This window comes from Prionailurus bengalensis, chromosome D1 (assembly GCF_016509475.1).
Source record: "Prionailurus bengalensis isolate Pbe53 chromosome D1, Fcat_Pben_1.1_paternal_pri, whole genome shotgun sequence".
Lineage (NCBI taxonomy): Eukaryota > Metazoa > Chordata > Mammalia > Carnivora > Felidae > Prionailurus > Prionailurus bengalensis.
The window spans coordinates 60279206-60305571 of NC_057346.1; the positions used below are offsets into that span (position 1 = coordinate 60279206).

General features: G+C 46.1%; 2 protein-coding genes across 7 annotated transcripts in view; both read left to right on the plus strand.

Annotated features, from left to right (window-relative positions):
* STIM1 (stromal interaction molecule 1) overlaps positions 1 to 15219 on the plus strand; it is a 185902-nt gene extending 170683 nt beyond the window's left edge. The window contains exons 8-14 of one of the 6 annotated variants that reach the window (XM_043580405.1): positions 4075 to 4242; positions 4761 to 4861; positions 5140 to 5375; positions 6746 to 6838; positions 8528 to 8594; positions 10941 to 10977; positions 13288 to 15219. In XM_043580405.1, the coding sequence (XP_043436340.1) occupies positions 4075 to 4242; positions 4761 to 4861; positions 5140 to 5375; positions 6746 to 6838; positions 8528 to 8594; positions 10941 to 10977; positions 13288 to 13332 (747 nt within the window). In that variant the 3' untranslated portion in view covers positions 13333 to 15219. The other 5 variants (XM_043580401.1, XM_043580406.1, XM_043580402.1 and 2 more) reach the window with 5 other exon arrangements.
* A 1099-nt stretch (positions 15220 to 16318) lies between these two features.
* RRM1 (ribonucleotide reductase catalytic subunit M1) overlaps positions 16319 to 26366 on the plus strand; it is a 38170-nt gene continuing 28122 nt past the window's right edge. Inside the window, exons 1-2 of the mRNA XM_043580407.1 lie at positions 16319 to 16585; positions 23975 to 24063. Coding sequence (XP_043436342.1) covers positions 16567 to 16585; positions 23975 to 24063 — 108 coding nt within the window. The 5' untranslated portion in view covers positions 16319 to 16566. The remainder of the gene's footprint in view (positions 16586 to 23974; positions 24064 to 26366) is intronic.

Consider the following 26366-nt stretch of genomic DNA (forward strand, 5'->3'; position numbering starts at 1 on the left):
TATTTTCTTCACTCATAGTTGAAGTCCTTTTCTGGTGCCTCTCACATTTGGATCACTTATGAGACTGCCTATTTTTCCTCTTGATTATTGGTTATATTTTCCTGCCTCTTCTCATGTCTAGTCATTTATTTTTATTAAATAGTGGACAGTGTGTATAAAAAATAATAGAGGCTCCAGATGATTTTATCTTCCATCAAATAGAGGCTCCTCCCTTCTTCTGTTAGGTATGTAGGGTGAGGATCTAATCACCTCAAGCCAATCAGAAATTGAGCCATGTTGGAGCTGGGTTGTAGTTTTAGAAAGACTTGGTCTAGCACTCGTTTGTCCCTGTTTCTCAGGCATGTTCCTTCCTTTTTCTTGAGAGCTTGTGGATTTCTTTCTCCTGAACCCTGAAAGACTATGAGAGATTCATTTCTGCCACTTGGAGGATTTTAACTTAGCTCTTTGGCTTCCTGCTCCTCATAGCTTCAAAATTTTGCAGCTGTCTCGAGGGGAGGACCAGGAGTATGTGTGAAGCAGGTCCCTTCCTTCCTACAATGTTTTGTCCCCTAAGTATTATGAAATTATGGGAGATTTTATTATACCCTTTGACCTAGCTATGTGTTCTCCTGCACAGCCCCAGAACTGAGTAAATGCTCAATGAAGAAAACTGGATGTATGTTTCCAATCTCAATTTCCAATCTGTCATACCAGTACTGTACTACCAACAAAAGCTGGGCTGGTTTCTCTAGGCTCCAGTGGAGTCCCCACTGCCCTGGGCCATGCCCAATTATCAGCTCTCACCCAGAACCATCCAATGGCTCCAAGGAAGAAAATGGCTGACAATTATCAACTCATCTTAGGTTTTTTCCCCTCTTTGGATTTTCAGTTCATCTAGTCCAGTGATTCTCAGACTTTTTGATCTCAGAACCCTTTGACTCTTAAAAATTATTTAGGACCTCAAAGAACATTAAAAAAAATTTTTTTTAAGGTTTATTTTTGAGAGGTGGGGGAGGGGCAGAGAGAGACAGAGACACAGAATCTGAAGCAGGCGCCAGGCTCTGAGCTATCAGCACAGAGCCCGATGTGGGGCTGAACCCACGAACCATGAGATCCTGACCTGAGCTGAAGTCAGAGGCTTTAACCGACTGAGCCCACAGACGCCCCATCAAAGAACATTTTTAAAGGGGAAGTCTGTTGCTGTTTACCCTGTTAGAAGTTAAAACTGAGAAAATTAAAGAGTATTTATTAATTCAGGGGTGCCTTGCTGGCTCAGTCAGAAGAGCATGCAACTCTTGATCTTGGGGTCATGAGTTCAAGCCCCACATCGGGGGTAGAGATTACTTAAAAAAAAAATCTTAAGGGGTGCCTGGGTGGCTCAATCGGTTAAGCGTCTGCCTTCAGCTCAGGTCATGGGCTGATCTGACAGTCAGGTCAGATCTCACAGTTCATGGGTTGAAGCCTTGCATAGGGCTCTGTGCTGACAGCTCACAGCCTGGAACCTGCTTCAGATTCTGTGTCTCCCTCTCTCTCTGACCCTCCCCCATTCATGCTCTGTCTCAAAAATAGATAAACGTTAAAAAAAAAAAAAGACTGCATTTTTCAAAATAAAAATAATTTAATGAGAAGTGAGTTTTGTTTTTTTTTACAGTTTTGCAAATTCTTTTAATGTCAGGCTTAATAGACTGCTGATTCTTATATTAGTGTCTATATTCAATCTGTTATGATATTACTTATCATATAGCCTCTGGAGAAATCTACAGTTCAGTTGTGAGTGAAAGGGAGTGAAAAAGGTAAATAATGTCTTAGTACAATTATGAAAATAGTTTGATCTCACAGATGCTCTGAAAGGATGCACTCAAGGATCCCTGGATCATACTGGAAAAATTGTAGACGTAGTCTTTATAGCTCTCTGATGACTTTGAAAATTTTTCATAATTATAATAATTTGTCTTTCAAGAATTTTGTAATTTTTGTAGCTTAGACAGCTTTCCCCAGATGCTGTGTTGGATCAGAATTATTCTTCTGGCATGACCTACTGCATCCTATGGGGAAGTGGAAGTCAGGGGTAACAAAGCACGTGGTCAGTGGTTATTAACTTTAATGCATAGTAGAAGCTATGTAGTAGAACTTGCAGAACATGAGAAAGTATTGATACCTAGGCCAGCGCCCCAGATCTGTGAAATCAGAATCTGGGTTTGGGTCCAGATACCAGTATTTTTGAAGTGTGATTCCCCAGGTGATTCCAGCGTGTCGCAGGTTGAGAACCACAGCCATAGAATAAAAGAATACTGTGACTTGCCCCCCAGCTCTATCTCCTTCAGGCATTTATTCCTTGTGTGTGGCAGGATGGGTCTGTCTCTGTCTCCTTGCCTCCCATCCTCCCCACCCCGCCCCCACTTCCTTTTCCCTATTTTGTAAGTATTTCTCCTGTTAAACCATTTTGAGCCTGTTAGACCAGCCTTTCCCAACTGTCCCACTGCCCTCCCTTTCCTCTTTTTTCTTTTTCTCTCCATCCTCCCTTGCTCTTAGCGTATCCCATTCCTTTCTCTCCCTTCAAGGTAGAACTTGATAATACATTTTCACACTTGGTATATTAGACTCTAAGGCATCTGTTCTCCATTTTAAATCTACAAAGCCAGGAGTGGGCTAACTTATAGTTTCTTTTTCCACTTTTTCAAAGACCGAAAACCAAGTGGGGATTTGTCCTCTCATTGGCTCTCTATGGAATAAAGGTGTTCTGTCCTTAGCTAAGGCCCTCCCAGTCTATCTCAGGCCACGGAGAGAACCTCAGGCCTGCTCTGGGATACTTGCCCCATTGGCAAGTTGGGAATAATACAACTGCCTCTCAATCCGTTTTCTCTGGGATTCTGACCAGCTAAAGGTCAGTGTCTAGGTGGGGAAATTGGGGGTCACTTCTACTGTAGACTGGGTGAGATAGCAAGGGATCCAGTGTGTATAATGTCTGCATGCAATCTCAGACCTTCCATGTTTAGTGCTTCCATGTTTCAGCTTCATTGGATGCTCCTTGCTGAGAAGTCAGTGAGATCTCTGCTTACACATTGCTTCTCTCATGTCTTGGCCTCTTTCGGCAATGCCCATGTTCAAAGTAAGTGTGCTGGTTTGTAGAGGGTGCCCTTCAAAGCCTACCTGCCCTGCTCAATGGGAGAATCATAGACAAAACCTCGGGACTACAGGACACTTTGGAGAGCATTGAGGCTATCCCTTTCTGGAATAGCGATCATTTTTTTTTTTTTTTCAACGTTTATTTATTTTTGGGACAGAGAGAGACAGAGCATGAACGGGGGAGGGGCAGAGAGAGAGGGAGACACAGAATCGGAAACAGGCTCCAGGCTCCGAGCCATCAGCCCAGAGCCTGACGCGGGGCTCGAACTCATGGACCGCGAGATCGTGACCTGGCTGAAGTCGGATGCTTAACCGACTGCGCCACCCAGGTGCCCCTAGAATAGCGATCATTTTTAAGGGCTCTCTGACCTGAGCTGTTCACAAAACTCCTCCTGAGATCACCCCTTTACTGTGGTTTGGATTTGCAAGGGAGAAAGTCTTTCCTCACACTAAATTGAGATCTGCTATTGAAAGCACAGGGTCACAGGGCCAGGAGCCGGAATCAGAGTTTTGGATTCCCAGTCAAGTGCTTTTTCTGCCACATGGTGATGTCTTGAGGTCTGAGCATAGACCCCCACCTCTCAGAAAGAAGGTGGCTCACTGAGCTGACCTGAGCCTCAAGAGAGCAGGGAGGATTATGGAGATTGGCTGCAGGCCAGGAGAGGCAGCTAATGTGTGGGTACACAATGCTCTAGTCTGGCAGCAAAAAAAAAAAAAAAAAAAAAAAAAAATCTCAATTTGAGATCTGGTTGACACTACTGACTGTGTGACCTTGAGTAGATTACTTTCCTTCTCTGAGTTTGCCTCCTTATAATATATAAAACACAGAATAATCCTTGCCCTTTCTGCCTCTCGAGAGGGCTGGAAGCTCATACGAGATAGCAGATAAGAACTCAGAATTCTGTGCTATCAGAGGCATCGGAGAGGGTCATGGCAGCAGTAATGGCTCACATCCTCTTGGCTGCACAGGTTCGGGAGGCCCTGAGGAAAGCAGAGAAGGAACTGGAATCACACAGCTCATGGTATGCTCCAGAGGCCCTTCAGAAGTGGCTGCAGCTGACCCACGAGGTGGAGGTGCAGTACTATAACATCAAGAAGCAAAATGCTGAGAAGCAGCTGCTGGTGGCCAAGGAAGGGGTGAGACCTGCCTTCCCACCACTCTCTTCTCTCCTCCTTGCCCCCTCCCCTCACCTGCCCTTCTTCCTCCTCTCTACCTCTCCTTATCCCTCCTGTTGGACAAAGAGATATCCTGGTGCTGGGTTCTGTTTCTTTTCCTGAAAAATAGTTCCTGATGATGTCCTCAAGTTTCTGGAGGAGGGGCTGAGGGCATGGGTGTACTCCCACCTGCCTTCTGGAAAGATGAAGCAAGTGGAGGCAGGTAGAGGGAAAACTCTGCCAGCCCCAGCCCGCTATGGGGCAGAACCCTTCTGGGTCTGGGGGACTGTCAGGGGATCCCACTGCTTCTCTCTTTGCCTTCATTTTCTTTCCTCCCCCGCTGTTGTCCTTCCCCCTGCCTTCCTTTCCCTTCTTCTCTTCCTTTCTCTCATGCAGCCTAAGCTGTGCTAGGAGGAGGAGGACCCAGCCACTGAAAGGCATTTCTCATTGTCCCACCTCTAATCCCTGCTCTGTTTAAGCTGGGGATCTCATTTTTGCAGGCTGAGAAGATAAAAAAGAAGAGAAACACACTCTTTGGCACCTTCCACGTGGCCCACAGCTCTTCCCTGGATGATGTGGATCACAAAATCCTCACTGCGAAGTAAGTAGCACCTGATGCCCAGCTCTGGCGGTGTCCACCCCATCCTCGGAGTTGGAGGGTGTGTGGAGTCTGCAACCCCAGTTCTGCTTCTTCACTGGTAGAGGGACAGCTCTGGGGTCCTGCCCTGGCCTTTATCCAGCTCCCACCTTGCTCTTGAATTTATGATTTAACTGTGTTTCTTATTTGCACGTATTCCCCCAACCTGTTCCTCTAGGAAGCCTCGTTGCTACCGGGGCTCCCACCCGCCCATGGCTTCAATTCTCTTCCATGTGCTCCAGGCAAGCTCTGAGTGAGGTGACGGCAGCACTGAGGGAGCGTCTGCACCGCTGGCAGCAGATTGAGATCCTCTGTGGCTTCCAGATTGTCAACAATCCTGGCATCCACTCCCTGGTGGCTGCTCTCAACATAGACCCCAGCTGGATGGGCAGCACGCGCCCCAACCCTGCCCACTTCATCATGACCGACGACGTGGATGACATGGATGAGGAGATTGTGTCACCCTTGTCCATGCAATGTAGGTGACCTCTTGGGTGGGGGTGAGGGAAGGAGCCTTTGATGCACCGGTTGAGAAGTGGTTGGCCACTGCTGTGCCTAGAACAGCATATGGGGCGGAGACCAAGGAAGGTAGTTGAGCTCAGGGCCTTGGTTCATAAAGCACAGTTCATGTCAGGATATTCCTCCACAGTTGTGCTCTTGGTGTTGTTTCCATGCTCTATGCTCTGTCTGCCCCTCTGGGTCTATTGTGTTAAGTGTGTCTCCCTTCACTCTTTGTGTTTCTTAAATCCCTTTATTCTCCTTTTTCTCCCCCATGTGCCTTTATAAAAACAATCTCCTTTAGTGGTTCATTATATCAAAATGGTATTCATTTTGGCTCTTTACTGCTATTATCTGTTTTCATTTTTATATTTGTTCTTAATTGCTAAAGACAAATGGAATGATATCTTTTTCTGTTTTTTTTTTTTTTTTAATTTTTTTTTTTCAACATTTATTTTATTTTTGGGACAGAGAGAGACAGAGCATGAACGGGGGAGGGGCAGAGAGAGAGGGAGACACAGAATTGGAAACAGGCTCCAGGCTCTGAGCAGTCAGCCCAGAGCCCGACGCGGGGCTCGAACTCACGGACCGCAAGATCGTGACCTGGCTGATGTCGGATGCTTAACCGACTGCGCCACCCAGGCGCCCCTCTTTTTCTGTTTTTGAGGCCCCATAAAGCGGTAGTCCCTTAAAGAGACATAGCCCTAAATTCTCCAAGCCAGAAAGACATTCTTGTCCTGGAGGGATCTCCTGCACAAGCATGTCCCCCTGAATTCTTGGACCTCTGCACCCTTTCCTGGGCCTTCCCTCTCCCGTTCCTCCCCTCAAGTGGTGAGAGCTGAGTAGAGCAAAGTCAAAGAGACAACTCTCTGTGGGAAATCTTCAGTGAATGAGGGACTTACCCCTAAGGGGCCCAGTTGAAATTTTCCCTGGATCAGAGGCTATTTAGATAACTAGAATAGACCTTTACTACGGAAAAGCTGTTGTCTCGGGCCCACATCCCATGGGCCTGGCTTAGGGGCTCGCTTTCAGAAAGCCAGATTCTTTCATCAGGCTGGACTCCAGCTACAGACAGGATTTATTTGTAAATTTGTTCAGCAGTACTTTGCCTCTGGCCAAGCTGCTTTGTCACCCTGGTCTGATATCCTATCAGGGCTTTAATCAAAGGCCCAACAAGGTTAGGATCACTGGCAGGCAAGACTCCCATGTTCCATGGGTTGGGAGGGATCTTCATTAGCTCTCAGCTACCCAGTCCTTGCCCTGGCCCTCCCCTTATCCCACTGAAAGGTGGGCTGAAGCCCTCTGTAAATCAGATTCTCTTCTCCTTTTGGCCTGGCTGTTGGAACCTAGATGCTGCCTGGCTGATGGGGCGTAGGTTCAGTGACCGCTCTCTCTGCTCAGCATCCGCCGGCTCGGATGATCAGTCCCTCTGGAAATACCCGGGTTTGAGGAGCCCCTTTGGGGCTTTTGTTTTTCCAACTTTTGGGACTAAACCAACACTCCTACCCCTGAGCTCCTTCTCCTGCCTGCCTCACTCCCCTGCCTGCTCCCTCTATTCCCTTGGCACTATCCCTACTAACTGCAGGGAGAGGTTCAGGGGTGAGAAGAATCAGCCTGCTCAGCTGAGGGCTGGAGAGAGAGCACCCATAGTGAGGGAAGGCTTGGGCTTCTCCTTCCGGCCCAGCTAGACAGAAGTCCTGGTGGCCCTTCTTCTAGCTGGGCTGGGATGGAAAGAGAGAAGGAAAGATCCTTCCTTTCTTTTCTCTTTTTCATGTTTCTCCCTTTTCCTCTCTTTCCCCCTTACTTCTCCCTTTGCCTCTTCCTTTTCCATGCTGCTTCTTCCTCTTCTGCCTCCCTTTCGATGCCTTGAAAGCCACCAGCCATAGAAGCCCTGCCTCCCCAGCTCTCCATCACTGTGGACCTGTGTTCTCTCCCTTGCGGAGCCTCCATGGCTTCTGGCACCCATGTCAGAGGGAGGTGGCTCATTCTCCCATCTTTAGGGAGAAGGCGGGGAGGCCCACCTCTCAGGGTAGAGGAAGAAAAACAAAGGTAGAAATTCTGTTTTCAGCTGGAGCTGGAAGTGAGCCCAAGGGGGATGCTCTAGCACATTCCCAAGTTACCTGGTGCCCGTATACCCCTTCTCTGGGCATGGTGGCCAAGAGCCTGATTTGTAGCATTATTCCAGGAGCTGGCTCTGTGTTGTCTGCATGCTTGTTAGAAGAAATTTGGAAAATGAAAAGTGAAAAAGTGCAGAAGAAAAAGGCACACCTAGTCCCACTGTATTTGAACAGCTTTTTTCCTACAGTCTCCCGTCTGTGAAATTTTTAATAATTTTTTATGTGGTCAAGATAATAATGACCACTACCATTTGTTGAGTGCCATGAACTGTGACAGGTACTTTAAATACACTCTCTTGAAGCATCACAACAACCCTGCAGAATTTTATAAACTAGGTCTCAAACTAGGGAAACTAGTTGCGCAAGGTCGTGGCTACAAGTGGGAAGGCCTCACTTCAAACTCGAGTCTTTTGTGTTCCGTAGTTCAAGGTATTTCTTTTGTGTATCCTTTTGTCTCCCCTGAGCATTTCAGTAGGTATTTTTGTATGTTTTTCAAATCTTAAGCAGAATTTTTAATAGCTTAATAGTATAGTCTTCCAACAATCAGATATATTATCATTTTCAATTTTATGTGTATTTTCATACAATTATTAATACTTACGTGATGAGCATGTGTGTGTATAGATCCTTGTCTGAACTGTGAATTACTTCCTGAGGTTGGCTTTCTAAAAAGGCTGGTTCTTAGTGCTCTCCCGGACCTCGTCCCACACCCCCTCCCACCCTGCCTGGCCCGTTTCCTCCCACTAACTGCCCTGCCTCTCCTCTCTAATAATATTGGCCCTCGGTATCCTTCCATTGCAGTTGCCACTAAAACTGACCTGGGCACCTCATCTTCAATGTCCCCTTCCTTTTAGGACCCCTGGTGGGAGGTTTTCGGGAGGAGGTGCCCCGTTCTCCAGATTGGGCACCAAGGGCCGAGCGGTCTGCAGCAAGCCTTTCTCCAGGGGCAAACCTGCTTGGCTGCCAGCCCCAAGGAGGTCGGCCCCTCCTGACCCTTTCTTTACTCTCCTTGCAGCTCCCACCCTGCAGTGCAGTGTCCGGCAGCGCCTGACGGAACCACAGCACGGCCTGGGATCTCAGAGGTTGGTAGAGGGCGAGGCTGGCCACTTCTTGACAAGCCGGGTCTCTCTGCGGCGAATGCGCAGCCTTTCATCTGGACAGTCTTTCAGTTCTGAAGGCCACGGGACCAGCTCTCCACCTGCCTCTGCTTCTTCTTCCTGTTCCTCTACCACCACCACCACCACCTCCTCCTCCACCACCACCACCACCACCACCTTCACCACCTCCATCACCAACATCCATGTTCACCCTGTCTATTACCACCACAGCACTTCCTATTTCCTCCAGATGAAGCCCTACCCTGACCCATCCCCTGCTGACAGCACCGCTGTGATGCCTGGGCATTCAGAGAGCTTGGGGTATCGGCTGTCTCTCTTCTCTTCCTTGCCTTTCTGCTGCCTTTACCTTGGCCTCTGCCTGCTGGCTGCTGCTTGGTCAGCTGTGGGGGTGTGTGCAGTGGGGCATCTTCTCCTGGTCCTGCCCTTTCCCAGCCCTGGGCTCCTTCTTAAGTTCAGCCTAACTCCCCACAACTTTGTTCCCTTCTCTGTTTGGGGTTTTGCTGACTCTAAAAATGAGTACAACGCCCCTCCCTCATGGTCCTATTGCACTTTTGCCTAAACTTTGCACTTTCACATCCGTTGTTTCCATGGAGTCTTTACTTCCTTTACTCCTTCAATAGAACATTTATTGATACCTGCTCTGGGCCAGGCTCTGCTGGGCATGGGGATTCATAGATGATAAGATACAATCCCAGCCATCAAGACTTACAGTCTGGTCCGGGAGAGGTACATAAATAATTATGGAACAGTCTGAGAAGTGCTATGGGGTGCTGAGGAGGGAGTGACTAACAGTGTGCACCTGGGTGGAACGCTTCACAAAAGAGGTGACATCTGTGCTAACACCCTGTGCAGGAAAAGGAGGAAGTATAGTCTAGGCAAAGGAAGGCTTAATGTGCAGAGGCGTGGAGGTTCAAGAGAATATGATGTATTTGTGGTTAGAACCTTGGGCGTGCGTTGGTGGGAAAGGGTGGTAGATGAGGCTAGGAGGAGGAAGGGTTCCAAGAGGCTTGGGCATTGCCCTTTAGGAGATGGAGAATTGCAAAAGGGTTTTAAAAAGGAAGAGAATCATGGGGCGCATGGGTGGCTCAGTTGGTTGAGCATCTGACTCTTGATTTCAGCTCAGGTCATAATCCCAGGGTCATGGGATCCAGCCCCACATCAGGCTCCATGCTGAGCATGAAGCCTGCTTAAGATTCTCCCTCTCTCTCTGTCTCTCCCCACCCCCTTTCCTTTGCCCCTCTCACCAGCTTGTGCGCTCTTTGTCTCTCAAATAAAAATAAAGGGAAGAGAATCAGATTTGCACTTTAGAAATAACATTTTTGTGGCCTGTATAAAGAAGAGAAGGGGAGACTACAGAAATCTGGAAGTCACCAAGGTAGACCAGTAGGGGAGGTAGTGAGGTCTAGGCATTGGAAAGGAGAGGTTTAATTTGGTAACTGGCTGAGATGGGTGGAGGAGAAGGAGGAGTCTAGGATGACACCCAGGTTTCTAGCTGGGGTGGCTGCATGGATATGGTAACCTTCACGGAATTAGGGAACTGAAGAGGGGAAATGGGTTCAGGGGTTTTAGACAAGAAAAGTTTATAGGTGGGGCCAGCATAAAGTACTCACTTTCAGAATAGGAATTTAAGGTTCTGAAAAGTTAAGTAATTTTCCCCACGTCCCACAGCTAATTAGTAACAGAACAGAGTAGAACTTGACTTTCCATTCCAGGGCACTCTAGGTATTTTTGTCCTTCCACAAGGTCTCAATAACTGCACTGTGTACGAGTTGGTGAAAGGCTTTCTCCCACAGCCTGCTCTAGCAGCTACCTTAGGAGATAGGCTAGGGTCAGAGATAAGAGAATTCACTTTGCCTGGAACAAGCTTAGGGGAGACTCAGAAAGTCCCTCTCCTCTGGAGGGACCTCTCATCTCTGAAGTTGAGACATGACCAGCCCTGGCCTCGGGCTGCAGCCTGCTGATGCGTTGCTGACTTCTGGCTGTGCTTCACTCAGGAGGCCAGTCTCTCTCTGTGTTAGCCTAGAGGGCTGTTCCTTTGTCTTTTACAAAGGGACTGCCTTTGCTAGCACTTTCACCCTGCAGAGTGGCTCATATTCATCCTCATCCTCATTTTCATCCAGAAGCCTAGGCTGGGAGACTGCCCCTCCCAATACAGGTGGAGAGGGCTGGATGGGGTCTGGGGCACTAGGGGATGCTGTGGATCTCAAGCTCCAAGGCCCAAGCTGAGGGCAATGGGGAGGGGCGGGTGGGGAGGTACCTGCACCCACCTGGCCTGTTCACTACTTAATTTTCTTTTGCACCATGCACCAGAGGATCGTCTCTAAAGACAAACAGGCTCTCTAGTAAGGTTAGTAGCTTGGTATGGGAGCCCAAGGCAACCCAGCCTTTGGGGAGGGACACCTTCTGGCGCCTGAGTGTCTCAAAGATCCAGGGAGGGAAAGTGAGCTTTGTCTCAGCAGGGCTTTTACCTCCAGGGTGTGACACCTGGGCTTCCTCCAGGCTTTTTTCTTGCATTGGAAAGTCTTAGCTTATAACTGATACAAGGCATGGGGGGACGGGAATCATGGCCAACTGGAGCTGTAGGCCACGAGGAGTGAGGCTGGGAGGTCCCCCAACCCCCTGACCACTCTTCCTTGGCATTAGAAATGTAGGCTTCTGGGGTTCTCACCTCATCAGCGTAGATGGCCCCCTTTCCAGTGCTGCTGCCCCCCAGAACTGTCTCGGCACCTTGCTCACTGGCTCATTATGTGTGTGGAAAAGGCAGGATATGGAGAGGATCATCTTGGAACTTAAGGAAACAAGGGCATATTTAGATGGAAGAAAGGACAGTGTCTGATATAGGAAACCAAATATGAGACTGAATACTAGTAAACAGTAGAGTATGTGGCTGAAACAGGATTTCTAGAATGGAATTGGAGCTGGGATTGTTCTCTGCTGTTCCTTGTCTCCGGGAAGATACTGGCCCATGGGGTAGCTGCTTAGTTAGTTGTTTCCTGTTGAGAATTAACCCTACACTAGCTATGAGCCAACCTTCTGCTTTTGCCTATTTTAAGGGCCTGGTGCCTTCCCTGATTTTTGACCCCCAGCCTCCTCCTTTCCAGATCCTGTGGTGCTCTCCCCTACCACTCCTGACTCTTTCCCTTTGGCTTCCTGACCTGGATGCTTAAGCATTTCCCTTAGCCCTCTCCTCTGCCTCTACCGTGGTTGTCAGGCCTCTGGAAAAGCAGAGGGAGGGTTAAGGGACTGACAGGGGACCCCTCATATTTACCCTTTTGTCTGTAGAGGCAGGAGAGGAGGCATCGGGAATTGGTTCATGGGCCTTCTTAGGAGTAGCCAGCCCCTTCGGGGTCTCAGCTTTCTGGACTAACCTTGGTGTGTGCATGTCCAGTGTGCGGTGCCACATCCCCATAACAGCCTTGCAAAGAAGCCTCTTGTGACTGGCCCACAATGGGTCTTCCAGCTTGATTGGCCTCATCATCTTCATTCCCACATACTTCCTACATTTCCAAGTGATTTGCTAACATACCTGATCCTCCAAACAGCCTTGCAAGATCACTCAATTGGTATTATCTTCATTTGGCCCAAACTGAGGACCAGCAAGGTTAGATGACTTAAGTTTAAGGTCACACAACAAGCCTCAGGCAGAGATGGAAATCGAAACAGACCTTCTGACATCTAGTGGCAGCTCTTTGGAACCACTGCTACTTAAAAGACCCATGTGCTGTGTTTCTGCACCTGCCTGCGCTGTCCCTCTCACAGAGCTCTGAAAAAGACCCCACCTTTCCAGCTGCCAGCTGACTTTGGTTTGAACTCAGAAACACTTCTCTGTGACCCACTTTGAATCCTGTGAGAGGGTTGAAAGAGGCAGCATCCTGACCTTTTGGGGTGGATAAGGGATTGTTTGCAAGGCTGTTCTAACCTTCTCCTCCCCAGCCTGGGTCAGGCCCACTTACTACTGCATGTACCCTGTTCCTTGGGGCTTGGCCCAGACTGGATGTATCCCAGGGTGTGACAGGAGTCCGTGGGGGAGAAAGTCATGGAAAATGGTGACCCAGAGCAATATGTGGGCTCTGGGTTGGCTTAATTAAGGTTGAGTCCTAAGAAATCTAGCCAGCTGTGGGAAGGAAGAGATTTTTATTGAGGATGCCTGGGGAATTTAAGCCTACAGTTGCAGCAGTTTAGGGCCTGGCCACTCAGCAGGGTGGGGGCCCGTCACTAGAAAGCCCTTTGCCAGACAGATGATGGTATAATGATGTTTGGTTTTGCTTCTTGTTTGTCTGTTTTCTCTCTACCACTCTTCCCTTTCTTTCTTTTTTTTCTCCCCTTGTCCTTCTTACTTCTATTTGTTCCTCCTTTTGCCTTTCTTTCTCCCTGCTTTTATTCTCCCCTCCGTGTCTCTTCCCCATCCTGTCCCCATTCCCTATTTCTGCTGCCTCTCTTATCCTGTACTTAACGGCCTACTCAACTTCCTTCTCTTTCTCATCCTTCTCTCTCACCCACCTGTCTGTTCATCCTCTTTTCTCTCTCCTGCCCCTCTTTCCATCCCCATTCCCTACCCCCTCCTTGTCTTCTCATGCTGTTCCTCTCTCCTCTTCACCTTCTCCCCATTCCCCTATCCTGTATGTGTCCCCTTCCTCCTCTCTGCCCTGTCTTGCAGGGATTTGACCCTTTCCGATTCGGAGTCCTCCCTCCACATGAGTGACCGCCAGCGTGTGGCCCCCAAGCCTCCTCAGATGGTCCGTGCTGCAGATGAGGCCCTCAACGCCATGACCTCCAATGGCAGCCACCGGCTGATTGAGGGGGTCCACCCCGGGTCTTTGGTGGAGAAACTGCCTGACAGCCCTGCCCTGGCCAAGAAGGCACTACTGGCGCTGAACCATGGGCTGGACAAGGCCCACAGCCTGATGGAGCTGAGCCCCTCAGCCCCACCTGGTGGCTCTCCACTTTTGGATTCTTCCCGTTCTCACAGCTCCAGTTCCCCAGACCCAGACACACCATCTCCGGTTGGGGACAGCAGAGCCCTGCAGGCTAGCCGAAATACACGCATTCCCCATCTGGCTGGCAAGAAGGCTGTGGCTGAGGAGGATAATGGCTCCATTGGTGAGGAGACAGACTCCAGCCCAGGCCGGAAGAAGTTTCCCCTCAAAATCTTTAAGAAGCCTCTTAAGAAGTAGTCAGGATGACAGTGGCAGTGGCGGGACAGCTTGCCCTTCCCTGGTCTTCTGCCTCTCTTTCTTCCCCTTCCAAGATCCCTGGCCCCTAGAGTGGGGCATGGGAGGGGCTGGCCCAGGGGCCTCGGCACTGTACATACCTGCCCCCCTCATCCTTGGGTCCTTCAACATTATTTATTAACTGACCACCATGGCCTGCCTGCCCTGCCCTCCCACCCACGGGCTGCCGCTGCCACTCCCTCTCTACTTCAGTGCATGTCTTAGTTGCTGTCCCCTCAGCTCCCAGCTCCACTTCTGGGGTCCAGCTTCTGTCTCTGCTGTCCCAATTTTGAAGTTTGGTTTCTTGTTTCTCTGTGTTTCCTGCTTTCAGGCTCCTCCCTCCCACCACTCCCCAACTTCCCCTAGCAGCTTGGGGGGGGGGGAAGATAGGAGGAGTAACTTCTGATGTCTGTGCCTCAGACCTGTTCCACCCCATCTACGATGGTTCTGTTTGCCTCAGACTGGGGCGGGCCTAGGGTCTATTGCTTGAGGTTTGTTCTTTGGGAGTGTGGTGGGCCAGAAGGAAACTTGGCCTGGAGCTCTCTTGAGCCTCTAGGGGTCCATGGGGGAGTGGAACACATTCCCAGAGAATAAGCTACTAGAGAATTTTGAAGAGAGGCCAGGCTAGGGGGTAGGTTGGGAGAGACTCCTCTTAGTTGGAGCATGAGTAGATGCCAGAGTTGTGGGCTATAAGGTAGTCACCTTTTCTCTCTTCTCTCACCCACACCTGCGTCTTTCTTATCCCTGCTCCCCCACACTGCAGGAGGGTTTGACTATAAGAGGTGCTGCCCAAATGCTCCCCCAAGCATCAGTACTCCTGGAGCTCAGGACAAATGGCTCCCCTGGCCATGGGAGTCTCAGCCATGATACAGGGCTCAAATGGGGCCCTGAAGTGGTTGGGCAGGATATTGTTGCAGTTGAACCAAAAAACATTTTTAAATTGAAAAAATAAATCTCCTGAATTTCCCAAGTGCCTGCACCACATACTCCCCTTGTCAGACCCCATTTTCATGTTACTGCATAGCTTGGGCCAGAGGCTCAAAAAGGACACAGCTGGTTTAGGGAAGGGGGTGGCTAAGGAAGATGTAGGTGAAGGCAGCTGTGTGACCTCTTCCCCCACACCCTTCCCACCCTCTAGACAAGTCTCTCCCTTACCTGTTTTTGCTATGGCTGTAAAAGTATTTTTCTGTTGCCCCACTCCCTCCCATGCCTTTACTCTGGGATCCTATTTGGGGCCTGGGGTGCAGGCACCTGGGGCTGGTCTTAGGAGGGTGCTAGGCTGCAGACTGCCTTGTACCCCCTGGGCACCCTCACATGGGTTTTTCTGTGTTATTTCATAAGACTCTTTGAAGTCCAATAAAGCATGTAGGAGATTTTAACCTCTGCTGGCTTTGACTCTCATTATGTTCTCTGGCATAGCAGACAGGATGAAGAAGAGACTATTTCTCCTTGGCCAAGGAAAAATGAAACTAACACACGTACCCAAAAGCTCTCTGGATAGGATTACCAGATGAAATACAGGATGCCTGCCTGGTTTAACTGGAATTTCTGATAAATAAAAACGTTTTTAGTATAATTATGTCCCCTGCAACATTTGGGACACGTTATTTTTGTTTGCTAAATCTGGCAAACCCATCCACCCTTAACCTATCTATCCCATGGCCTTGCCTATCACCTTTGTCTTTTTTAATTACTTCACAGGGAGCTCGGGGTGTATCTGGAGGGCAGTGAAAAACCAACGAAAGGTTTTAGAAATCGATGCCACGTGAGCTTTCATAAAAATTAGTTTGTGTAGCCTAATCAGAAGCTTTTACATCAGTCTTGTATATTTCGTCTCTTACCCATTCTTACCCCCCCACATTCAGTCACCAAGCACAGTCCATTCTGCTTCCACAAGGCCTTACTGCTGACCCTGTTTCTGCCACCACCCGCTGGAGAATTATAAAAGCCCTGCCCTGCTCAAACTCTTCCAGAGTTCCCATTCCGTCAGGATAAAATTCAATGCCCTTGGCCTAGCAAGGCTCTCTTCCAAGGATTTAGTGCCAGATTTCCTCCGACCTAGAGCGTGGGCCTCCTGGCTGCCTCCAGCTCTGGATCGAAGGCTACAGCCCACATTGGACAGCAGTCGGGTTATTATATTCTAACAGTCCCCAAGACAAGAAAGGGTTTTTGGATGGTTGGGTTTTTATTTCAAAAACACCTGAACCATCTTGTTCTCGGCGGGGGCGCGCCAACGAGGAGGGCGGGGCCAGGCCTGGCGGGTTCTGCGCGCAGCGCGGGGTTCCTGTCCCAGATTCCTCTATGCCCACACCCAACATGGCGGCGGGAGAACCGCGTTCCCGCCGGGCGTGCCCACACCCAATGTGGCCGCGGGAAAGGCGCAGTATCCAGGGCCCTGCCCATACCCAAGATGGCGGCTACTGGGGCGAGGCTTACTCGGGCTTTACTAGCCCTGCCCACCAGCCAGGGCGCTGGCAGCGTCGAGTAACGTCATTCGAGCTCCGTCGCGCCGCTTTTGCGTCTTGGGTGGCGGGAGCGGGAAGGGGATTCGGATTGTCGCGCCTCCGCTCCGTGGAGGAAAGTGCTCTGTGGCCCCAAATCCAGCCCCTGCACTTGAGTACCCCCAGGAACCCGACCCTTCGCACCCTACTACCTTCTCGATCCCGCCGGCGCCTCAGAGCTGCAGTGCCGTCTCGAATCCCTCAGCGCCTCAGCCACTAGCCGCGATGCATGTGATCAAGCGAGGTGAGAAGCCGGGGAGGGGGCGGCGGGTTAGTGGGGGGCAGGTAAAGGGGTCGCGGGCTGCCGCCGCCCTTGCAGTCGGCGGCGCCCGCCCGCCTCCACCGCTTCCCGCCCTGCCCGCAGAGGCTTCCCGCCCTGTCAAGCCCGCTCGGCCTCTGGCTTGCGTCAGTCTGACCCTCCCACCCCCCACAAGGCCTTCAGTCTGAGCCCCCTCGGCTTTGTCATCCTGGCGCCTTTCTAAAGAGTAATACCTCCCCTTTATCGGGTGGTTCCTGTGTGAGCCGAGCACTTTCCAGGCAGTGTTTATTAGCTCCTCTTCTCAGGTGAAGAATCTGAAGTGCAGAGAGAGGTCTGGTGACTAACGCAAGGCCACCCAGTTAGTTGATGGTGAGGCCAGGGTTCGAACCCATGGCTAACATCGGAGTTGTATTGGAAAACCCTGGGGCTGATGAGCTGTCCTAGGGACTGGGAGGAGCCGGGAAGAAGGGACTCAGCCCTAAACGGGCACCTACCAGTTTCCTGATCTCTTTTGTGGGGTGAAAAAGAAAAGATCTTAGACACAGACAGACACCCCTGGAATTTGCCCTTTGCACGACGTGTGTTGCCACTTGCCCCAGGAGTAGTCTCGGAGGAGTTTGGGACTGGGACTAGTGATACAGAATTAGAGTAGGGTGGCAAAGACAACTTCTGACAGGATGAGTACTGGGAAGGGCCTGGGACTTGTGTTCTTCCTCAACAGTTATTTCCCGTTAGACTTTGCTGAGTTTCTCCTTTGTGCCAGCCCTTTGCTTGGCAGTGTGAAATTGTAAGAGGAGACGGTCCCTGCCTTGCCAAAAGGTTTAATCGGTTTGGAAAAACAAGAGCAAAACATACATTTAGCAGAGAACCGTATGAGGCAGGTATGAACAAGTTTCAACTTGAACCTACTTGCCCCTGTTAAAGCAGTAAAGTTATTTCAAAATTATAGGCACTTAGTAAATACTGGTTGACTGGACATTTTGTCCACTAGGCTGTGAGTGTTTCAAAGATCGGGACTTTATGCCTATACTTAGCACAGGACTTACCATGAATAGGAATTCAAAGAATGAATGAGAATTATTTTAAAATATAGGATGGATATAGGGGTGCCTGGGTGGCTCAGTTGGTTAAGCGTCGGACTTTGGCTCAGGTCATGATCTCATGGTCCATGGGTTCGAGCCCTGTCTGGCTCCGTGCTGACAGCTCAGAGCCTGGAACCTGCTTCAGATTCTGTGTCTCCCTCTCTCTCTGCCCCTCCCCCGCTCACGCTCTGTTTCTCTCTCTCTCTCTCTCTCTGAAAAATAAATAAACATTAAAGAAGTATATATGATATAATAAATGCTAGGGGTAGGCAGGTGGTTGATTTGGTTTTGTCTGGGTAGTTTAATAAAAGCCAAGAGATGGAGAAGTGGACAGTGGTGGTCCATCTTCTAATCTTTAGTATCTTGAGAACATCATTCTCTGAAATTCCTAGTCTTCCATTTTAGCTCACGAAACCAAAGACCAAAATACACAGTGCACTTTTATTGGTCCTTTCCTGTGAATGAGATGAGCATCTAGTTTTTTAGACCTTTAAAAAAAGGAGGATGAGGATCCCCTTATGGTAAGTCTGTAACAAATAGGAATTGAAAACTTGTGAACCTAAATTACTGAAGTAGGTAACACCTCTATGTTTTATTTTTCAGCTTTGGGCCCACTTTAAAATGCTGTAGTTTAGATGGTACTTCCTACAACCAGCTCTGAAAGGCAGGGCTTATTTTGTTTCTCATTCCTTCAGAAAACATAATTTGATCCAGATGAGTCTCTGCTAGATTCTGCCAGTGTAGCATTTATCAGGGCTTGTTAATATACAAAGTGGTACTTTGGTTTCTTTTATTTTTGACTCTTATGGGCTTAGGGTTTTTCTTTTTCTCTCTCATTTTTGCCATGCCAGTGAGTAGCAGACTGACTGATGAAGTTTTTTTAATTTTAATGTAATTATCCAGGAGGGCAGCTGGCGGTCAACCTACTAGTATAGTAGTCCTCCCCCACTTATCCGGGTTTTGCTTTCCACGGTTTCAGTTACCCGGACATCCGTGATCTGGAAGCAGATGATTCTCCTGAGTATTGTCAAAAGGTCAATAGTAGCCTAACTCTACATCACAATGCCTATGACTTTCACCTCATTTCATCCCATCATATATTCATTTTGTCATCTGACATTATCCTGGTACCACAAGGTATTTTAAGAGAGAGAGAGAGAGAGAGAGACCACATTCACATAATTTTTATCATAGTATATTGTTATAATAGTTTTATTATTAGTTATTGTTTATCTTTACTGTACATAATTTATAAATTAAACTTTATCATAGGTCTGTATATACAGGAAAAAACAGTATATATGAGGCCCAGTATACTTTCTGTGATTTCAGGCATCCATTGGGGGTCTTGGAATGTATCCTCTGCCACAAAGGGGGTACTACTCTATTTACTCAATGTGCTTATATCTTGCTAAGCACTGTGAGGGAAATAATAGAGGAAGAAGGCAGCTCCATCTTCAGAGATCTTAGGATTGTTAGGGACATAGGATTAATCATATGAAAATTGGTAGGTAACAGAAGGAAATAGTAGATGAGTATTTCTCTTGCTGTCTTCAGCTATTTTTTTTTTTTCCTAATGGGAGAGTATTGTATTCCTCAAGGAGATTAAGGTTAAAGAATAAAAGTTGAGAATCATTGCAATAAATGCAGTGTAGCTGACTGAGTTGTAAAGTGTGCTTTGGAATGCAGTATAGGGTTTTCAAAACATTGGGTTGTAACCCATAGTAAAAATTATATTTTACATCGTGACTGAGAACATGCCAGTCTGTGTGTGTGTGTGTGTGTGTGTGTGTGTGTGTGTGTATTCATGAAATGAAAATGTTTTTTTTCAAAATAATTCCTTTTAAAGCATCCACTTGTACTCTGATAATCACTCTTCTATTCCAAATCTGTTCTCTAGCTCTCCCTCTCTTTTCCCTGCTTATCTCCCTCCCTATTTGCTCCCTTCCTTCTTAATTCCCTTTACAGCCCAATGTATTATTTTGCAAGTCTCTGTGGATACTCTGCTGGGCACTGAGATTAAGGCTGAATAGGCAGACATGGTTCCTGTTTTCAAAGATCTTACAATCAATTGATAAAGGTAGACACATTTATTTTCATTATTTTTGTTTTAAGTTTATTTTGAGAGCAAGCGAGCATGAGCTGGAGATAGGCAGAGAGAGCGAGGGAGAGAGTCAGCACAGAGCCCAAGACACAGCTTGACCCAGGGCTCAGTCTCAGGAACTATGAGATCATGACCTGACCCGAAATCAAGAGTCAGACTCTCCATCAACTGAGCCACCCGGGCGCCCCAAAGATAGACATGTTTAAGAACTTAATATAATAAAATATGATACTCTGAAAGGTAAAGTAAAGGTTGTAGGAGGCCATTCATTCAGTTTTTCAGAAAGCATTTATTTAGTACTTCTTTGTGCCAGGAACTGTTTTAGGTAATAGAGATTACAGCAATGAACCAAACAAGGTAAATCCCTTTTCTCATGGCATTTACATTCTGGTGTGGGTGAGAGTGGTATGTATATGTAAGAAACAAGTAAATATAAGAATCAGTCAACTTCAGATCATGATTAGGGAGATGATGATAGTAAAACAGTAATGTAATAAAGGTGATTGAGAAGGTAATCTTAGGTTAGATAGTCAGGGAAAGGTCTGAGGAGCTGGCATTTGAGCTGAGCTCTGAGTAGTATTAAGAGCCAGCTGTGTGAAGATCTGTGGGTTAAACATTCCAGGTAGAGGGGATAGAAAATCATACCTTGTAGAAGAGGCACATCCTTGGTTAACTTACAGTATACCAAAGTCTTCCTGAAGAGAGAATTAGAGAAGTTTGTAATCAAGAGGACATCAGACAATTAGTATTCTAGAGGATTTCAGAAGAGGAAGAGGCCAGTGTTAAGTTTGAGTGCTTGGGGCAGGTCCTGTGGTATAAGCATTGATGTGGGTGTGGGAATGGGAGGCGCTATTGGAACTTAATGTTATTTTCACAGGGAACAGGTGAAAAAGTGATAGAGGGCCAAATTAAGGAAGATTTTCCTTGAGAGAAGAGGATAATGTAGGCAGTGAGAAGCAGGGATTAATGATGTGATGAAGTCAGCATCTGAGTTGCAAAGCTGACCAAGTGGAATGATAGGCTAGAAAATGGGCCTTTAGACTTCCCCTTCCAGGGTGAGTCGGTATAATTGCTGTTGTACTTTTTGTCAGTTTCCTGATTAACTTGGCAGCTGCAGAAATCTGTTTGCAAATATTGCTTTGTGATCATCTGTCTGCTTAGTTAGCCAGTTGGTAGAGCATTGAGGGCCTAGTCCCAGTGTGGGCCAGTAAATTAACTCTGTTGCAGGGTTAAACACTGCATATGTGAATCTGGCCAGAACAGGAGATCACAATGGTGGTCAGAAAGAGGGCTGTCATAGTGTTCAGATATTAGTGCAGAAGAAAAAATATCCTGTTTTATTGATGAAAGGTTAGTAGTGGTGTCTTAATTTTAATTTATTCTTCATCCAACATTTGAGAACTTACCTTGGGTCAGCCACTAAACTAAGTTTTAACATAAAGATGTGAATGAGAAGGCCAAGTGTAAACATACAATTAACATGTTGCCCTTTAGTTACTAGTTAAAAAGGATTGGGGATGGGGAACAGAGAAGATAAACCAAATGAATCAGTTTGGGGTACTAACATTTATTGAGTGCCTCTTTTGTATCATATACTGTGATCAGTGTTTTCCCAATAAGAGCAGCTTTTTAAAAAAAAAATGAGATATAATAATTGTAATTATACCAAAGCTTTTAAGACAAAAGCACTTTTTTACCTAATCTCATTTTGTTGTTATAGTAAACTGATGTAGTAAGAAGAGGTATAATAATTATCCTCATTCTGTAAATGAAGATCTGTAATGTCTGGTCATATTGTGTGGCTTGCCTAAGACAAGCTATTTAGTGATTGGATGTATCCACTATTCTTGACAGGAGTAAATAAATAAAGGTTGGATGAACTACTATTGAAGTTAAACTAAGAATAATAGGACTTTGTCTGGAAGGACAAAGAGGACTATATTCTGAATGCAGAATCGTAAAAGGACTAACTAGATAAGGTCTACATGTATTTGCTTACCATATCCCAGAAATATGAAAACTTAGAGGTTGGAAAAAGCAAAACAAAAACTAAGAAGCCTCTGGAAGATTGTCTTGAATTACAAATAGAAGTATGTCTTTACATGGTATGAAGTACATTCAAAATCATGAGTATGTAAGACAAATTTATCATGAAGATGTTGGACAGGTTTTAAATCATTTAACATTTCCTAAATATTTGAGTACCTTGCTAGGCCTCGGTTCTTGGTCGGGGCACTGGACAGTGTATTGGTAAATAAAACTTGCAAAAATATTTTTTCCTTTTGGAAGTTATGTTCTAGCAGATGAGTGGGGAGCTCACACGGTAAACAAATACATAAATAAAGTACATAGTAAGTCAGATGGTACTAAGTGCTGTAGAGAAAAACTAAGCAGAGAAGGAGGAGGGGGGTAAGAAGAGCAAGGCTGTGTTTGGAGCATTGCAGTTTATTTATTTATTTATTTTTGTTAAAAAAATTTTTTTTTAGTTTATTTATTTTGAGAGAGAGCAAGCAGGAGTGGGGGAGAAGCAGAGAGAAGGAGCGAGAGAATTGTAAGCAGGCTCCACACTGACAGTGCAGAGCCTTACACGGGGCCTGAACTCACAAATCATGAGATCATGACCTGAGCTAAAAACCTAGAGTTGGCCGCTTAACTGACTGAGCCAGCCAGGTGCCCATGGGGTATTGCAGTTTAAAAACAGGGTGATCAGGGGCATCTGGGTGGCTCAGTCAGTTGGGTGTCCGACTTTGACTCAGGTCACGATCTCACTGCTTGTGGGTTTGAGCCCCACGTCGGGCTCTGTGCTGACAGCTCAGGGCCTGGAGCCTGCTTTGGATTCTGTGTCTCCGTCTCTCTCTGCCCCTCCCCTGCTCATGCTCTGTCTCTCTCTTAAAAATAAATAAATGTTAAAAAAAATAAAAATAGGGTGATCAAAGAAGCCTCACTGGGAAGATAGCATTGACCAAATACCTAAAAGAGTATAGATAGCAAGGAGGCCAAGGTTGCCAGGGTTGAGTAAGTGAGGAAGGTGGGAAAGAAGAAGGTAAAGTTGGGGAAGGGCGGGGGCACACAGGATAGATTGTGTAGGATTCTATGGACTATAATGATTGTACTCGTAATGATTTTGACTTTTATTCTGGAGGAGATTTGCGGGGGATAATGTCATGATTTTGACTTAAGTGTTTTTTTTTTAACGTTTATTTATTCATTTTTGAGAGAGAGAGAGAGAGCTCACAATCAGGTGAGGGGCAAAAAGAGAGGGAGAGAGAGAATCCAAAGCAAGCTCTGAGCTGCCATTGCAGAGGCCAGTGCAGAGCTCGAACTCACAAACCGAGAGATTATGACAGGAGCTGAAGTCAGACGCTTAATCGACTGAGCAACCCAGGCATCCATGGACTTAAGCTTTTTGTTTTTTTGTTTATTTATGTATTTTGAGAGAGAGAGAGAGAGAGAGAGAGAGAGCGAGCGAGCAGGGGGAAGGGCAGAGAGAGAGGGGGAGAGAGAATCCCAAGCAGGCTCCATACTGCCAGCGCAGAAGAGCCCGACATGGGACTTGATCCCATAAATGGTGAGATCATGACCTGAGTTGAAACCAAGAGTTGATGCTCAACTGACTAAGCCACCCAGGCACCCTGACTTAAGTTTTAAAGAATAATTCTGACTGCTATCTGGGATAAAGGGAGAAGCATCATTTGGGAAGTTATTGCAAGAATCCAACTGATTTTTTTTTTTTTTAAAGATTTTTTTTTTTCAAAGTTTATTTATTTTTGGGACAGAGAGAGACAGAGCATGAACGGGGGAGGGGCAGAGAGAGAGGGAGACACAGAATCGGAAACAGGCTCCAGGCTCTGAGCCATCAGCCCAGAGCCTGACGCGGGGCTCGAACTCACAGATCGCGAGATCGTGACCTGGCTAAAGTCGGACGCTTAACTGACTGCGCCACCCAGGTGCCCCAGAATCCAACTGATTTTTAATGTGAAGGAAGAAGGGAAGACTTTCAGTATAAAATCCCTACTTTTTGAAGACACAAAAAATTTTTTGATGAATCTGTTGGGGTCTGAACTTTTTATCTGTGAAATAGCATCTCATGTTCATCAATATTCAAAGTTCGTGTGTTAATTACCTTTGATTCTTTGACATCGCTATGTTATTAAGTGCTAACGTGAATTGCATGGTTTGATTCTTCAGATGGCCGCCAAGAGCGGGTTATGTTCGACAAAATTACGTCTCGAATCCAGAAGCTATGTTATGGACTTAATATGGATTTTGTTGACCCTGTAAGTAAATATGGTTTGTATTTAAACCTTGTTTCATGTGATTCTTTTTACTAGTCTCTTATCTCTTATCATTCACTTGATACATATTTTGGTTTGATATTTTGGTTATGGCGTTGGATATAAAATGTGAATTCATTGCTTAATGGTTATTTTCTAAAAAACAAAAACAAAACAAAACTTACTTTCTAAAATTGGGTCCTGTGAGTTCTTTTCAGAGAACTATGAAAAGAACTCACAGAACTCACTCTCTGGAAAGAACTCACAGGACCCAAATTTAGAAAGACTTCCTTGAGTAAATTGTTGTATTCATAAGTGGAAAAGCCTGTAGAAAAGCTTCTTTTGGAGTTATGGTCATTTGGATAGGAACTGGTTTGAAATTTGCTTTTTTGTTATCTATGTAGAAAGAATACATTTAAGTAATATAAAGTGGATTTCATGGACAACATTTAAATTAAGGAGAACTATTCATAAGCAAGTTTTTCTGTTTTTCTCATTTTTTGTAACTTAGCTACTCTAGACCCTTATCAACTAACTCTTCTCTGGATTGCTGTCTGTAGTGGTCTCTAAAGTGTCCTCCTGGTCTTCCTTTAATCTTGCCCTCTTCAGATGCATCTTACACATAGTTTCCAAGATGATCTTTGAAATAGAATCTATAAGAACCCTTTTTCCAAACCCATTCATATTGCCCCAGCTTTATTTAGGTATTTTATCTGTACTGTTGTGGCGCTGGTGCTGGCCTCATAGCATTAATTACGTGATATGGAAATTCGTTATATGTCTCTGTCCTCCTCTAGAATCGAGGGTGGGCTGTGTCTTATTCTTGTGATATCCAACAGTGCTTGGCATATATGTAATTAGACACTTGATAAATATTGAATTGACCAAAATGTTCAAAAGGAAATAATTTTAAATAGCCTTAGAATATGCATATTATAAATTCTTTTATATTTAACAATATAAATAATATTATAAATAAATAGGAATGTAAGTAAAATATACTTACATTTTACATTTGTTTTTATATTTAGGAATTCTAAATAATAATTAGAATAGTTGAATATTAGAGTTGGAATGAATCTGAGAGATCAAACTATTTCATCTTCCTGGTTTAGAGATAAGAAAGTTCCAAAGACAGGGGAGTGAGATGTACAAGTGACTTGTTATTTTATCCTGAATTCTGATTACTTGCCATGTAGCACCAGAAACTATTCAGAAGACTTCACTACTCTTTTACTGAACATAACTTATATCTTGGATCTGAGAAGAAAGTGATCAGGAGCAACTTGGGCTTAGGTATAATATAAGTAGAATTGATTATAAACTAGTGATACACACACACTTTTTTGAAGGGGGCATGCTTTAACTGGGAAGTGCATTGATTTTCTGTTGGATTAAGGTGTCTTAAAGATACAGTCAACACCCACATATATACAACTTAGAATTTGTTTTTCTTTCCTTTTCTTTATTTTGTTTTTAATGTTTACTTATTTTTGAGAGAATGCGAGAGACAGTGCAAGCAGCGGAGGGGCAGACAGAGGGAGACACAGAATCTGAAGTGGGCTCCAGGCTCTGAGCTGTCAGCCCAGAGCCCGACGCGGGGCTCGAACTCACGAACCGTGAGATCATGACCTGAGCCGAAGTCAAGACGCTTAACCGACTGAGCCACTCAGGCGCCCCTAGAATTTGTTTTTCTTAAAAATATATGGTAATAACTTGTGTATTGTGTGTTTTAAAAAGGGGAACCTCTTACAGTATGGTCTTGAAAACAGTGAAATACAGTGAGGTTGAATGGGATGTGGAGCAGAAGACTTAGTAACTGTGGGCAAGTCCCAGTATCCTGAGCCTTAGTTTCTCATGTAGAGTGGTGATGGTAATAATGTCCATCTCACATGGTGACTGAAATGTCAGAGAAGATTATGAAAATTGAGCTACTTTGTGGCTACTTGTGAAGTGCTAAAGAAAGGGTAGTCATTAAATTATTTGATGAGTCTGCCTCAACCCTAATTTATACCTTTATCTCCTTTAATTGGAATGATTAAAGTTTGATTCATTTGTTTTCTCATACTTGTCCTTAGGTAGGATTGGGGGGAAATGGGTAAGTATATAGCTCAAACTCTGGTCACAGAGGGAGAATTTGAATGAAAGATGAGGAAATACTTATAAAATCACTGGTTTGTTTTTAGCTATTTTCCTGTGAGACTATTAATCTTTATAAAAGCTATACTTGGATTTTCTGTTTGTTTGGTGACACCTCTTCATAGCAAATGTAGTATGCATTGTCTGGTGGGTCTATTGGTTTATGT